The sequence below is a fragment of the Dioscorea cayenensis genome, chromosome 6 (assembly GCF_009730915.1).
Source record: "Dioscorea cayenensis subsp. rotundata cultivar TDr96_F1 chromosome 6, TDr96_F1_v2_PseudoChromosome.rev07_lg8_w22 25.fasta, whole genome shotgun sequence".
Classification (NCBI taxonomy): Eukaryota; Viridiplantae; Streptophyta; class Magnoliopsida; order Dioscoreales; family Dioscoreaceae; genus Dioscorea; species Dioscorea cayenensis.
In genome coordinates this window covers 2,700,813-2,716,816 of record NC_052476.1, presented here as the reverse complement: position 1 = coordinate 2,716,816, position 16,004 = coordinate 2,700,813, and the positions used below count along the sequence as shown (strand labels likewise).

Genomic DNA, 16,004 nt, shown 5'->3' with positions numbered 1-16,004 from the left:
CTGCACAAGGCCACATACTCTGCTTCTGTTGAAGAGAGTGTAACTATGTCTTGTTTTTTTTATATCCAAGAAACAATTCCAGATCCTATTGTAAATATAGCTCCTGTGGTGCTTTTTCTGTCTACTAAACTCCACCCAAATCACTGTCTGGATAACACATTAACTGACAATTGTTCCCTTTCTGATAATAAATTCCAAAAACAGTAGTATCTACTAGATATCCAGGAATTTGTTTTGTTGCTCCAAATTAGTTCTTTGTGGGTTGGTGCATGGATCTAGACAGTAAATTAACTGGGAATGCAATGTCAGGTCTGGACTGTGTCACATAAATCAACTTTCCAATTAATTTCCTGAATCCAGTAATGTCTGCAGATTCAACTTCTTCAAACTGACTTATTTTTGAGCTAGGACTTAGTGGAGTGATAGAGGGTCTGCAATTTATCATATTATAGCTCCTTAAAAGATCTTCAACATAATTTTTTTAGTGATATATGAATCCCATATTCATTTTGCATGATTTCCAGTCCCAAAAAGTAAGACATCAAGCCTAAATCATTCATTTCAAAAGTGTTTAGCATGTCTTCTTTGAATTTAATTGTCATTTCCAGTTAAGACCCCATATAAATCACATCATCCATATAGATGCACACTATCAGAATTTCTTCTTTGTCACCAATTTTTGTGTACAATGTATGTTCAGTGAGACTTCTCTTGAACCCTTGCTGCTGTAGATAGGCATCAAATTTTCCATACTAAGCTCTTGGAGCTTGCTTTAGTCCATAGAGAGCTTTGTGTAATTTATAGACCATCTGTTCATGTCCTTGAATTTCAAACACCCTTGGGTTGCTCAATATAAACTTCTTCTTCAATTTCACCATTTAGAAATGTTGACTTGATGTCCAATTGGAAAATTGGCCAATTTCTATATGTTGCTAATGCAATAAGAAGACTGATTGTGTCCATTCTCGCTACGGGAGCAAATATTTCTTCATAATCCACTCCATATTCTTGAGTGTAGACTTTAGCTACTAATTTGGCTTTACATTTATCAAATTCACCATTGGCTTTATATATTCTTTTGAAAATCCACCTTACTCCAATCATTTTCTTTCATGCTGGAAGATGATTCAGATCCCAGGTATTGTTTCTTTTAATTGCAGATATCTCAGCCTTCATTACTTCTTTCCACTCAGGAATTTGGTGTGCCTCTTCAAATGTTACTGGATCAAAAACTGTCAGTGCAAAAGAACAATTTTCATAAATTTCCCTCAAGGGTCTAACTCTAGCAGGTGGAGTTACTTCATTATCACTGTTGCTTGTGACATTCTGAGTTTCAGTGTTTGAATTTTCTGTAAAAACAATGGCTCTTCTGTCATTATTAACTACTGTATCACCACTTGAATTGTTGCCAAGAATTTCAGCTGCATCAACTGAATTTTTTCCAGAATAATCACCAATAAGAGGAGAGCTTGGTAGAACAACTCTATGATCATTTGAATTGTTTGAATTCCATTCCCAACATTTATGTTCATCAAAATTAATGTCCCTACTAATAATAATTTTACTAGTGAGGGGATCAAACAATCTGTAGGCCTTAGAATCAATGCAGTGACCAACAAATATGCATTTTTCAGCTCTACAATCAAGATTCTGTATGTTTTGAACTGGAATTTTTGAATATGCAATGCATCCAAAGCTTATTCAATGTGATACATTAGGTTTGACTTTAAACCATGCCTCATGTGGTGTTCTTTTTATAACAGCTTTAGTAGGAAATAAATTTGATAAATATACTGTTGTAGAAATCGCTTCAGCCCAAAAACTAATTGGAAGTTGTTTGCTATTTAACATGCTTCTGGCTCTTTCTACTAGGGTTCTATTTTTCCTCTTAGCAACACCATTTTATTGAGGGGAATAAGGGGCTGTAAATTCATACTTGATCCCATAATTTTCACAGAACACTTTAAATTGATTGGACATGTATTCTCCCCCTCTATCTGTTCTCAAAACTTTTAACTTTTTGATTTGATTGCATTTCAACTAGAACCAAAAATTTTTGGAAACAAGTAAAGACTTCATGTTTATTTTTGATGAAGTAAACCCAGCTCATTCTACTGAAATCATCAATAAACAGTAAGAAATACCTGGTTCCTCCCAATGTTTTTAAAACCGGACCGGATAGTGAACCGGTCTCATATTTGGGTCACGGGTCAGTCGGTTCGACCGGATGACCCGTTCTGGTCGGACCGGATGATGTCATAAATAAATAATCATCTTAAATATTATATAATATATATATATATATATATATATATATTATATACATATAATAACAAACTTTATTATATTTTTAATCATAATTATCTCAAATATTTATTTTAATATCATTATGATTTTATCATCAAAATGGTTGAAGATTCAAATAATTAATCTAGATAAAGCAACAAATACAACTCCCTAAACTTTTTATTTCTTAATCTATTAATCATAAATGGATGATGATAACTACATAAATTAAACCACTAATTAAATTACTAATTATGTGAGGATGAGACAAGGCATGAACAAAAAAAAATCAAAACAAAACTAGAACTAAGTATGATTAATTTAATTCTCATATTTGATCATCATTACCATTAAAATAAAAGTATAAAATAAAAATAAGTCCTAAAATGATCTATACCTCTTAAAAAAATTTACAAGTTTTTGTTTATTTTTCTCATACCTCTAAACTCCAAAGTTCCAAAAAAATCCAAATAATATTTTTCGATAAATCAAGACTCAAAAGAGCATCATGAAATCAAGACCAATTCATGCCCTAAGTCCTTTCTTACAATAAAAAAAAAACCAAAAAAACAAAACAAAACAAAATAAAACAAAATAAAAAAAAAATTTGAAAACCGGGTTCCATCCGGTTTTGGTCCAACCGGCCGGTTCACCGGGTTTGGCCATGTTTGACCGTTTCAAAATTTGGTCAACATTAATTCTAAAACCGGACGGGCTATGGGCCAGTTCCCGGTTTTTCCGGTCCGACCGGCCGGTCCGGTTTTCAAAACATTGGTTCCTCCAAGAGAGTTTACTTGCATAGGACAACATAATTAAATCTGAGTGAACTAGCTGTAACCTTTCTTTTGCTCTCCAAGACCTGCCAGAGATGAATGGTTGTCGACACAATTTACCATATATGCAAGGTTCACAGCTTGTAATCTGCTTTACTTTAGGCAAACCAATGACCATCTGTTTCTTATTTAGCAATTGAAGACTTTGATAATTCAGATGACCAAATCTGTCATGCCATAGCAGGGAGCTTTCTTCCTCTGACATTGCAACATGTGACTGTCCAACTTGAGAAAATTCCACAGGAAATAGATTATTTTTATTTTGATTTATCACCATCACTTAATCACCAGTCTTACTATCAATTATGTTGCACCTTCCATTGCCAAATACTAATTGATAACCATTTGTGACTAGTTGACCCACACTAAGAATATTGTGAGTCATACTAGGTACAAATTGAACATTGTAAATCAGTCTAGTTTCACCATTTTTTGTATTCACTATCACTAAGCCCCTTCCTGCAACTTGTATTTCTTTATTATCTCCCAACTTCACCACATGTCTTTAGGTTCTCATTCAAGCTGTAGAACAATTCCCTCCTTCCTGCCATATGACCGAAGCACCCACTGTCAAGAAGCCATACTGAAGGCACTGATAATTCAGTTTCATTGTATACCATGAACAGACTTCCAAAATCATCACTTGCCTTTTTATCACTTTTAGAGCTTGAACCTTCTTCCATGTTTCTATCTTTATACCAGCAATTTGACTGTATGTGACCATATTTCTTACAATGATAGCATTGCACATTTCTTAAATTACCTCTTGTAGGTCTTTGAATTGATGTTTGAGTGCTTTGCTCTGAATAACTGTTGCACTGATTTCCTTCAACATTTGGAGCATCACCAACATATCTACCTCTACCTCTATAACTACTCCTGCCTCTTCCTCTAAAGAAATTCCTACCCTTGCCACGAGTAAAATACCAATTTTGATTGTTAGTTGGCTCTTCTTTTACAGCAAAGTGCCTTTTCTTCTGAATTGATCACAAGAGCCTTCTCTGTAGGAATATCATCCTGGCTCATCAGTAATGATTCATGAGCTTGAAGTGATCCAGCTACCTCATCCATGGTGAGCTTTGTGAGATCCTTAGCCTCACCAATTGCTGCAACAACAAAATTATATTTTGGTCCTAAGATTCTTAGAACCTTCCCAACTGCAAGAGATTCCGGCAATTCATCTCCCAAGCTTCTCATCTGATTCCAGAGATCATTCACTCTTGCAATATAGAATTGAACCCCTTCATTCTCTTTTCTATGAAGATTTTCAAAAGACTGTCTCATAGCTTGAATTCTCAAGGCTTTGATCTTAGGATTTCCTTGAAACTGAATTTGGAGAGCTTCCCATGCCTCTTTAGCAGATTTAGTAGCAGCAATCCAAGAGAACAAGGAACGATGCACAGCATGTTGGATCAAAAACAAAGCATGAGCATCTTTTTGCTTATTTTCTTCAACCTTGATTTCTTCTTTAGAAAACCCTTTTTCAATCACTTGTCATAACCCATTGAACTTAAATAAGTCATTATCATAATACTCCAGTGATCATAGTCCTCTCCATTGAATTGAGGAACAGATAGTTGAGAGAAACTTGAGGAACTACTGCTTGAAGTTATCATAAACAAGGAGAGAAGCTTCCTCTTGGATTTGAGAGATCTTCAACTGAGCTCTGATACCACTTTGTTAGCAATCAAGGATCACAAAGATAAAGAACAGATCAAAGAATGAACAAAGATCAGAACAACCAGGCAAAGAAGAAGAACAGTAACTCCACATCTGACATTCACCAATTCCATCAGTACTCACACACACACACACACCATTCCTTCATTATCATATGTCAGTTCACCATACATAGCCTTCTAATAAAGGCTGACTAGCTACAACATTGACTAATGACTCAAATAACTAAACAAGGTTAAGTCTAACCTGCTTACAAAACAACCATACAAGTGCCTTAAACTAACACACCCATCCTTGATGATTAAATCCTGGCCCTACAATTTAATCCTCAGATTCCCTCCAAGATTAACTAACATAACTACCTGACTTTGACTAAACTAAACTCTTGTGTTAATCTTTCAAGCTTCAACTTCAGCAGCAGTCCTCTGCAGCCTTCATTCACTCCAACAAGAATAGCATTAACTAAACTTACCAATAACTCAAAAGAAAAATAAAATAATCACAACATCTGAGAAAAATTCTAAATCATCGCACCAACAACACAACTAACTTCTAAAAATTAAAACAATATCTCTTTGACATGTCAAACAAGCTAGATTGGTGAGAAGTTAAACAAACCACAAGCATGAAAGTTCTTCTCCATAACAAGCTCTAGCACTTGCACCCTTATAAATACTATACCCTACCTTCTTATCTCTCTCCACAACACCAAAAACTAATATAAGCTTCATAGTCATGGCTTTCAACAAGTTGTTTCTCTTGACCTTCCTTGTTTCACTGCTATGCAATGCAAGCCATGCAGCTCGCCATCTTCTCGATACTCCGGCAGCGACACCAGAGCCCACACCATCAACTACACCGACAATACCGACTATTCCAACTATTCCTACAACACAATTTCCTCCATTGCCATCTCTGCCAAAGCCTACAATACCAGGATTAGTTATTCCTACAATGCCAGCAGCTACATTGCCTCCTATCCCATCTATTCCATTGCCAACCATGCCTACTATTCCAAAGAGTCTTCCTCCATTGCCCTCTATCCCAAATGTTATTCCTAACATTCCTACTATTCCTGGTTTTAAGATGCCACCTTTGCCTTTCTTCTCACCACCCCCTGCTGCTACTAGTCGTTGAACTGTTCCTTTATATGCATGAGATTGGCTTGTATTGATTTAGTGTTGTTTGAGCTTTATTATTCAGTGTGGTTGTATTTGGTGTGCACTTAGCTAGACATGGGTGTTATACGTGATTTCAGTGTGGTTTAATTTTGACTGTAATAATTATTTTATGCCGTTTTTAATAACACTATTTTTTATTTCTTGTGTTGATTTATGTCAGTGTGTGCCCTGTGACTGTGAGGGTATATATGGACTTGTGTGGTTGGAAAGTTGGTAAATGCTGGTGGATTTTTTTTTTTTAACATGATTTATAAGAGAATTGCATAAAGTGAATGTATGGCCACTCATTTTTCTGTTTACCTAAAAAAACTACTGCTTTTGTTCTTAAATAAAATTAGTAAACAAGTAGGATTAGTTGCATCAACTTAGCCCTTGAATACTACTGGCCAATGACTCTACCTGGCAATCTTGTTCCGCCATAGTAGACTTGAATGATCTTTCAGACTTGTTATTATTAGGAATCTCTATTTCTCCTACTTATGTTATTTATCTTTCTCTAGTATTTTTTGCAAGGTTGTCAGACCCGGCCCGGGCAATGACCCGACTAAGCCCAGGGGTCAGAGGTCAATGGGTTCAACCGGGTCGAACCGGGGTTGAACCGGGGTCAATAATTAAATATAAAAAAAATATTATAATAATTAATAATAAGCAAATATAATATTAAATCCATAATTATATTATAAAAATCTACTCAAATTTGATATTTAAATTGATAAATCACCTTATATACAGTAGAGTTTTCTAATTTTGTTATTTATTTTTATATTTTTAAATATTTACAAATTTAATATATTAATATATAATTATTGAACTTCTCTCGGTATTATTTATTTATTTATTTATTTATTGGTTGATTTTGTTAAAATAAATAAGAAATTTAATTCACTAATTCTTATATCTCAATTGAGTTTTTATTTTGTTTTAAATTTTCTTATATTTTTTATTTAATTAGAATACTTTAATTTTATATTTTATAATAAAATTACAATCATTTATTGTTTTATTTTTTTAATAAATTAAATTTTTAAAAAGTATTTACATAATACATTAATATATTTTATTTTTAAATGTTAATTTTTGTTGGTATATATATATTCTAATTCTATTTATTGATTATAAATTATAAATTAATATTAACAAATATACACGATTTGTGGTTTTTAATGAGAATATAATAATAAATTATTAAATATTGTAAAAAAAAAAATATTAAACATTGTGACCCAATTGTGACCCGATTGACCCAGCCGGATCAACCGGTTCCCGATTGAACCGTCTGGGTCAACGGTTAACACCGGATTTTTTAATACCGGGTCAATGGGATATTCCCGGACCGGCCACATGGCTGGTTCCCGGTTTTTCCGGTTGAACCGGCCGGGCCGGTCCGGGTCTGACAATATTGATTTTTTTGTAGAAAAATCTAATCATGGTTTATGCTAATATCTCGATTATGTTATTGGTTATTTTTGCTCTTTATCCTCATATGTTTCTGTTTAACTTTTCCTTTCTTACAAGATTTAATTTATCCACTTTTATCATATTATAAAAATAAAAAAAATCATGTTCGAATATAGATAAATTTAATGTCATAAGAGAGGTAAAGTACGAAAATTTTTGTTGCCAAAACTTTGACTTAATGTATAATAATTAGAGTAAATATTTTAAACTTGAAATTTTAATGTTTTAATTAATCATAGTCGGTTCTTAATTAATAACTTAAAATTTTAATTATTAAACTTGTAAAAAAAAATACACAGATTTCATATCAAGGCTCTTTTTTTCCTCCAAGAGCTTGAATAAAAAAAAAAAAGAGTTGCTTCTAGAAGAATAATAAAGAGAATTGGATTAAATATCCTTTTACGGTTGAAATTCTTACCTTTTTATTAGACAAAAATTATATTTACCAAAAACACAAAATTGTAATGATGACCATAGTTAATCTTTTTTATTAAAAATTAAATATTATTATTGATATGTATAAAATATTTTTTAAAGAAATGGATGAAGCACATTGGAAAAAAAAAACAAATAATAAACAACAAGAGATGTACAAAAATATTCAGCCAGAAAGCAAGGACATTAAAAAAAATCCACAAGAGATGCAAGCCTGAAATCCGGCGAACTATAACCGGTCATGAAATCACCGTCACCGTCGTCGTCGGAGATGTACAAGCATCTTTAGCATTAACATATTTATGTGTTATTCATGCGTAACACATACAGATATATTAACATAAATAAATACAAGTAAATGTAAATACACAAGCATATACAAATACATACACATACAATGTATATACTTTTTATTAAAAAAATTAAATTATTAGTAATTATTCATTTAAATGTTATTAAATTAATTTCATAATTAAATATCATGAATAATTTAAAAACAAAAAAACAAAGTAAAAAAACACAAAAGATGACATACGATTGGATTGAAGGTATAGTTATAATTTTTTACATTCTCTTGAAATAAATTACTCCTTGAGTGGGGTTAGAATAGTTTTAGTCCAAATTAAGATTTCTTTGTTTCTCATATAAAATAAACATTTACAAACTAAATTATCATAAATATCATAAACATTTACTAACTATCCCACTGAACAAACAAAGTAATTTAAAAATAAGATTGATCAAATTTTAGATAGATTACATTAGGATGATAGGTTGGTTGGCAATGAGCTGACCCAACTTTTGTATGCCAATAAAAGAGTCGATCAGTTTAGAATCAAACCTATTTATATCAGACCAGAACCCACCATAACCCACTTTAACACGTACTAGTAATTTGTATGAAAATAATAAAAAGGTCAAACAGGTTCCTGGAAAATCAAGATGAAAGATGGACAAAAAACAGTCAATTAACAAAATAATAATCAAAGCAATTAACAAAGAATAGCATCAACTAAACTCACCAATAACTCAAAAGAAAGAACAAGATAATCACAACATCTGACAAAAATTCTAAATCATCACACCAACAACACAACTAACTTCTCCAAAACAACATCTCTTTGACATGTCAAACAAGATTGGTGAGAGGTTAAACAAACCACAAGCATGAAAGTTCTTCTGCATAACAAGCTTTAGCACTTGCACCCTTATAAATACTATACCCTACCTCTTATCTCTCTCCACAACACCAGAAATTAATATAGCACTTCTTCTTGAGCTTCATAGTCATGGCTTTCAACAAGGTGTTCCTTTTGGCCTTTCTTGTTGCACTGCTATGCAATGCAGGCCATGCAGCTCGCCATCTTCTTGATACTCAGGCAGCAGCACCGGAGGCCACACCAACAATGCCGACTATACCAACTATACCGACTATACCGACAATACCGACTATTCCAACTATTCCAACAACACAACTTCCTCCATTGCCATCTCTACCAAAGCCCACAATACCAGGTTTAGTTATTCCTACAATGCCAACAGCTACATTGCCTCCTATTCCATCTATTCCATTGCCAACCATGCCTACCATTCCACAAAGTCTTCCTCCATTGCCTTCTATTCCAACTATTATTCCTACTATTCCTACTATCCCTGGTCTTAAGATGCCACCTTTGCCTTTCTTCTCCCCACCTCCTGCCACTACTAGTCCTTAAGATGTCACCTTTATTTGAATGATGTAATAGAATTTGTTGTTGTTTGAACTATTGTTATTCAGAATTTCAGTAGCATGTCAGATCGAGATTGGCTTGCATTAATTTGTTGTTCGAGTTATATACTATTCACTGTGGTTGTATTTGTGTTGTAACTAGTGTACTTAGACCTTCCCTAGCACGGGATTTGAGTGTGTTCCATTTATTGTAATAGTCTTACTCATTTATAATATTATTCGAGTTTGGTTTTATATCATGCTATTGAATGGAGGGTTGAATTTCCAAATAGTTTTGTCTTTTTCCGGGAACACTAATTTTGTTTCAGTGTCTTCTAAAGTATATGGATCTGCAATTGTGTCATCCTAAGCAATCAAGTATCTCAAGTGACAAGTTCAAGCTTGAAGTTAATTTCCATTTCAAGTTAAATCAAACCAGACTCAACCTCTCAAAATTAGAATTGAGTCAACTTTGAACAACAAAATCAAGCTAATTTCAAGCTCATGCTGATATCAGCCCACTCTAGCTCAGCTCATTTGCATCCCTAATCTTGTATTTGTATAATACTGTATAATGATCCTAGTTAAGTAAATTGTCTCTCAAAAAGGTTCTGTGCATATTGTTTTTGTTATAGTTCTTGACAGCTATTATTCTATTTGGTCACTACCTTGAACCATTGTTTCTTACATGAACAAAGATAGCTAAGCCCAAGGTTTACCAGAAAGTCGGAGTCAATTTTATTTGACACGCTATTTGAATGTAGCTAAAAGATTATACATTCTATTAATCCTACAATAAATGTAAAATAAAATCACTCCTTATACCCTTCCTTTAATCGTATTGATTTGAGTGATTACAAATTAAGATACTCTAACAATTAAAGGTGGCCTTTATTCCACATTGATTAATATAACAATTGAAGGTAAATTTTATCCACATATATTACTAGATATTTTGAAGCAGGGGGTGTCAATTACTTGGTCAAAACTGATTTAATGGACCCAATGGATCCAATTCAGTTGGTTCAGTTCATTTTTGAGTTTAGTTTTACCTGAAAATTTGGTTTTTTGATTTGGTTACAGTTTCACATATGAAAACCGAACTAACTGCGTTGACAATCTTATTTTGTACTCTTCTAATAATTATATTATCCTACCTATTTGAACTATGTATGGAAGTTATCATATCTAGTGTATTTCTCACATTGATATTACCATTATACTAGTACGCTTTACATAATGTTAGTTTAAAAATAAGATAAACCTTACTTTAAAAAAAACCTCCTACTACTTATTGGTTAATAAGATCTATTTGATCAGTTTTAGTTTCAAGATATACATAATTGAAACTTTGACCTTATATAAATTTCCCAAATGTTTATCCAGAAACTTACATTGAACTACCATCCAACCTTAAACTACCATACCAATGTTCCAAACTGTACACCAGTAAAAGTAAGAGCAGTGACAACCTTACTAATTCATACCCATTAAAGAAGCCTAAAGTATCCTTGTCAATCAGCTACTTCACACCAATAAGACAACTAATTTCCAAAGCAATGTCATCAATTGCCAGTTAGAAAAAGATTGGTGAGAAGTTAAACAAACCACAAACTTGAATCTTATAATCTATGAAAATGTTCAACACTTGCATCCTTATAAATACCCAACCATCTCATGTTTCTGTAGAGCACTGAAGACTAGCACTTTCTTCTCAAGTTTCTCCTTGGTCTCAAACTCATGGCTTACAAGAACTTGTTCCTCCTATCCTTACTAGTTGCATTGCAAAGCAATGCATGCCTAGGAGCTCGCCATCTTCTAGATACTCCAGCAGCACCAGAGGACACACCATCACAGCCAACTATGCCGACAATACCATCAATACCAACAATACCAGCAATACCAACAATACCAACAATACCTGGAACCCAGCTGCCTCCTAACACCCTTCCTCCTTTGCCTTCTATTCCTACCATTCCTACCATTCCTAATATTCCCACTATTCCCACTATTCCCACTATTCCCACCATTCCTACCATCCCAACTATCCCCACTATTCCTACAATCCCTGGACTTAAGATGCCACCTTTGCCATTCCTCTCCCCACCTCCTGCCACAACTAGTCCATGAGTTTGGCATTATTATACAAGGTTATAGTCCTGAGTGGTTCTGCATTTACTTTCAGAGTGGTGACACTAGCAAGGCTTGAGCTATATATGCATGTTATTAATGTATTAGTGTGTGTTTGCATCTCCACAGATGTATAATTTGTGATGTTTAAGTTTTTAATGTTAATGTGAGGTGAGCTCGGTGTTTTCATCATGTTTCCATTATTAGCTTCTTTAATATCACAAAAAGCTACAGTGCAAATGCCAACTGATCATGAACTAGAACTCAAGGCTTTAGTGTCAAAGAAACAAGATAAAATGCAACCACTGAATTAAACTAGAGACCTTGATGACAATTGAAAATTAACTTGGAATCTAAAGCATTTATTTACTGCAACCTGAAGAGAGAGGAAATCATAAGCCACAGACAGCGACTGTAAATTGTCAAAACTCAAACCAGTCTCACGCAATCCCAAGAAGCTCAGTTAGTTGTATTTCTGCAGAAAAAGAGATACGATAATTCACAGTCAGCTAAATCCACTCAGCTTTACAATTCAATTTAACTAAAGACACAAAAATATACCTTTTGGCAGATTCCATAACTATACACACCCACTAACTATAGTGGGAAATAAATTATTCTTTGCCTTGTGAGGAGATAAATTTGATTGGCTAAGGTGAAAATAACCCAATTGGATCTATGATTTGTTTCTCTCATGGGAACAAGAAATAAACACCTATATCCTGGTTACTGTTTATAGAAATCAAATTTTCTTCCACAAGAAGAATTGATAGCATTTTCCAGACTATCAATCTTGTCGTAATCCAATCTGAAGGTGACCATTGTTATATCATCTTTTCCGGTATCATAGTCTTGTTTGATGTCCTCTGCTTGAAACAATTGCAGCTGTTTAAGAGGAAAACCTTGTTTAGATATGACAGGATGCAAAGTGTTTGTAAAACCTATAGGTGAAAAGGAGTCATAATTCGTAAGTACATACATTTGAAATTGTATCATGGAGTCAAACAAACTCAAAACTGATAATAGTTACCAGTAACACATCTAAACAACACAAAGTGGATGGTATGCATAGAAAACAAGTGCTAAATGGCAACTGACTCGAAGATATGCTGAGAAAAGTAGAAGTGAAAAATGATAATGTGCAACCAAAAACATTAATTAACCATGCAAACTATTACCCTTTTTCAAAATAACTCTCAACTTGAATACAAACTTACAAGCAACTCACATGCTTTTGACATATCAGTATTACCACCACTATAACAAATGAAATTGGCCATTAATCTTGACGGAAATGCCAGTAATTCTTCCGTAAACACTCTTTAGCCTAACAAGATTGTTGCAAAACTATCACGCTTGTAAGAATATAAATGTATAGTAGCAGACCATTAACTAACCATATTATAAAACATTTACAAGAAATGGTATGTGTAGTAAATTATTTCATATACCCATTAGGTGAATCTAACATCCAAGTAGTCTCTAAATAACAAATTAAATTCAGCTTCCTTCCATTATAAGTAATTTATAAAAAACAATTTTATTACCCTCAAAAGAAACAATGCATGGTGACAGATAACAGACAAAACACATACCAAGGTAAACTTCAAAACTTTTCAACTGTTAAATGCTTGCTCTATCAAAGACCAGAAGAGATCAAGTTAAAAAACTAAATAAACCTTTCAGAAAGAAAACTCTGTTTTACTCCTAGGAAGTCACATTATAGTATTATACCAGCCATATCTAGGAATTTCAATAACCAGATGCACACCTGATGGTAAACAGTTCCCAACAAATCATAAGGTACTTCAATACCAACTGGAGCCTGTTAAAAGATTGGTGTCAAAAAAAAACCTAGCAGTAATTAAAAAGAGTACACTCAAATCAATTAGATACTATTAAGTGTAATATATCTTCACTCAATATCAGATAATGATATTGCACCAAATCAGTATATCAACATTACTTTGGGTTTTACAAAACGAGTTTCTGCACTTTTAAGACAGTCCAGCGCAACTCCTCCATATGCCCTAACTAGCCCTCCAGTGCCCAGCTTAATACCACCAAAATACCTATATGAGAATGTAGGCAATCAGTAAAGAAATGTCATATTTCATTAAAATACATATGTATAAGTAAAGTTTAATCACCGATGTAACTGTCCTATTTCATCAAACTATATACCCTACCCATATGAGAAGGTTAATTGGTAAAGTGATTGCCCTATTGCATCAAAATACACAGACAAACTCTTCTAACAAGTAGATAATCTAAAATCCAAGTAGGCAGTAGTTCCGTAATCTGACATATGAAGTACTACTAGTCCAGGTCATGCAGAAAAAAAATTAGGTCTAAAGAAGCTGAAATGACCTCACCACGTGGAAACACTCCTTAAATGCAATGATCTCAAATAAAAAAAGAAAGAACAATAAGCACAAATCTTTTATGAAACATCAAATATCAAACCTTAAGCAATGAACATAACAAAGCAATCAAACAAAGCCATAAGACCAAGCAACATAAAGAACAACCACACGAAAGTGAAAATAAAAAATAAAAATAGAAAATTACCTGATCACAACCACCATCACCATATCAATTCCTGATGAAACAATGGCAGAATATATTGGTTTTCCAGCTGTACCTGATGGTTCACCATCATCATTACACCGAAATTGATCTCCAAGCTGCATAAAGGCAAACATCCATTGGCCATATAAGAAGATAAAATTTGAAGTATTGACTAAAGCCTAAAACAGAAATTCCTACCTTATATGCCCAACAATTATGAGTTGCTCGGGGATCCTGAACCTAATATCAAAAGAAGAAGACACGGAAGCAAAAGTGTCAGGCTGATATCCTTCCATTGATTGAAGCAAATACACATGTGACAAAATCTACCATTGAACAAATTTAGTTTGGTAGCAAAAATTCCTGGTAAAAATCCCCAATTTTTAAAACAAATGCAACCAATGCACTAAAATTCACCATGATTTGCCCAAAATGACATACCTTGCCAATAACTCCCTTTGATTTTATCTATCACTCATCTTATCACAAGATTCTATAGGCATTATAGAAAAATATCTTCTTTTGCCATCTCTAGAAGAATTTGCACATCTAATGTCAGCTGAACAATAAAAATCCAGTCTCAAAAATCAAAATTTTAAAAAAATACGTATTTGGGCGAATTAATAAGCAATGAAAAGCAAGAAACACCACAATATTCAGCCAAATAACCTCATATCGAAACCCTAATCAGCTTTAGAGACAAAGCGATAACAAATCCAAACAAAAATAAAAATCTAAAGCAAATCAAGGATAAGAAAGACCTCCAAGAGGAAGGATTGAGCGGAACGCTCGTCATGGACGGGTGAAGCGATAGCAATGAACTTGCTGCGCTTGATCTCGCGCTCGCAGCTCACTCGCTCTCTCAAGGTCGTGTAGGGCGACGGAGTCCGGCGAGAACTCCCTCCGCCGGCGTCGCTAGCGATGCTCTGCGTGGCCGAGCTCCTCGCCATTGCTAGGGCACCGAGAAGCGCGCGGGAAAGTAGAGAGATGGGGCGGGATTCGCACCGCCATTTCTCGAAGCTTCTGGTCATCCTTGTGCGGATTCGGATCCGAATCGGGTTTTATCGATTCCAAACCCGACCCGTTTATGTTGACAAACCCTTTTCACAAGAGGGACTTGGAAAAATAGGAAATTTTATAAATAAAAAATAAAAAATGGCAAGAAAGGTTCTTGAAGAAAAATTATAAATATAAACAAATATATATATATATATATATATACACAAAGACGACAAGTGTTGTCTATTTAAAGGGTTATCAAAAAACAGGCTTATATAATAAAAGTTGTTAGTCTTACCAAAGAGCGATTCTCCTTTCCAATACTTAGTTATTTTTTTCTCTTGTTGAAACTATAATGGCGCAGTGTCGCCTAACTCTCATCGGCCAAACTCCGTCTCATCGCAAGGATAATAAAAGCAAATGAAAGCAAACACAAAAGAGAGATAACTCAAAATACTTAGACTTTTATTTTATCACTCAATAATGGATCCCTTTACAAAATTTTCAATCAAAAATTAACATTTTATCTAAGTTACAAGAGAGAATATGATGGATACTCTATCAGTTATAGTGATTTATCGACTACTTAAAAATTTATTAACTAGGTCATACATCATATTTGGTGATCAAAAATTTGCTATATATACGCTCAGAAAATTTTTAAAAACCAAACTGAGTTAATAATTTTTTTTCATATAATTTTAAATGAAAAAGATACAACAC

General features: G+C 33.7%; 2 protein-coding genes across 3 annotated transcripts; one reads left to right on the top strand and one right to left on the bottom strand.

The window, feature by feature from the left end:
- The first annotated feature begins 8,937 nt into the window (after window positions 1-8,937).
- LOC120263551 (protein PELPK1-like) lies at window positions 8,938-9,836 on the top strand. The gene has a single exon (XM_039271503.1). The coding sequence runs from the start codon at window positions 9,163-9,165 to the stop codon at window positions 9,586-9,588; it is 426 nt and encodes a 141-aa protein (XP_039127437.1). The 5' UTR covers window positions 8,938-9,162; the 3' UTR covers window positions 9,589-9,836.
- A 2,056-nt stretch (window positions 9,837-11,892) lies between these two features.
- LOC120263550 (IMPACT family member in pol 5'region) lies at window positions 11,893-15,379 on the bottom strand. 2 transcript variants are annotated; one of them, XM_039271500.1, is made up of 7 exons: window positions 15,044-15,338; window positions 14,481-14,522; window positions 14,283-14,398; window positions 13,678-13,783; window positions 13,483-13,536; window positions 12,273-12,596; window positions 11,893-12,186 (listed from the first exon to the last, which is right to left on the bottom strand). In XM_039271500.1, exons 1-6 carry the CDS (start codon window positions 15,311-15,313, stop codon window positions 12,438-12,440), a joined length of 747 nt encoding a protein of 248 aa, XP_039127434.1. In that variant the 5' UTR covers window positions 15,314-15,338; the 3' UTR covers window positions 11,893-12,186; window positions 12,273-12,437. The 2 variants fall into 2 exon arrangements, with proteins under 2 accessions (XP_039127434.1, XP_039127435.1); XM_039271501.1 differs by lacking the exon at window positions 13,483-13,536 and having other exon boundaries at window positions 15,044-15,379.
- Between the last annotated feature and the right edge of the window lie 625 nt (window positions 15,380-16,004).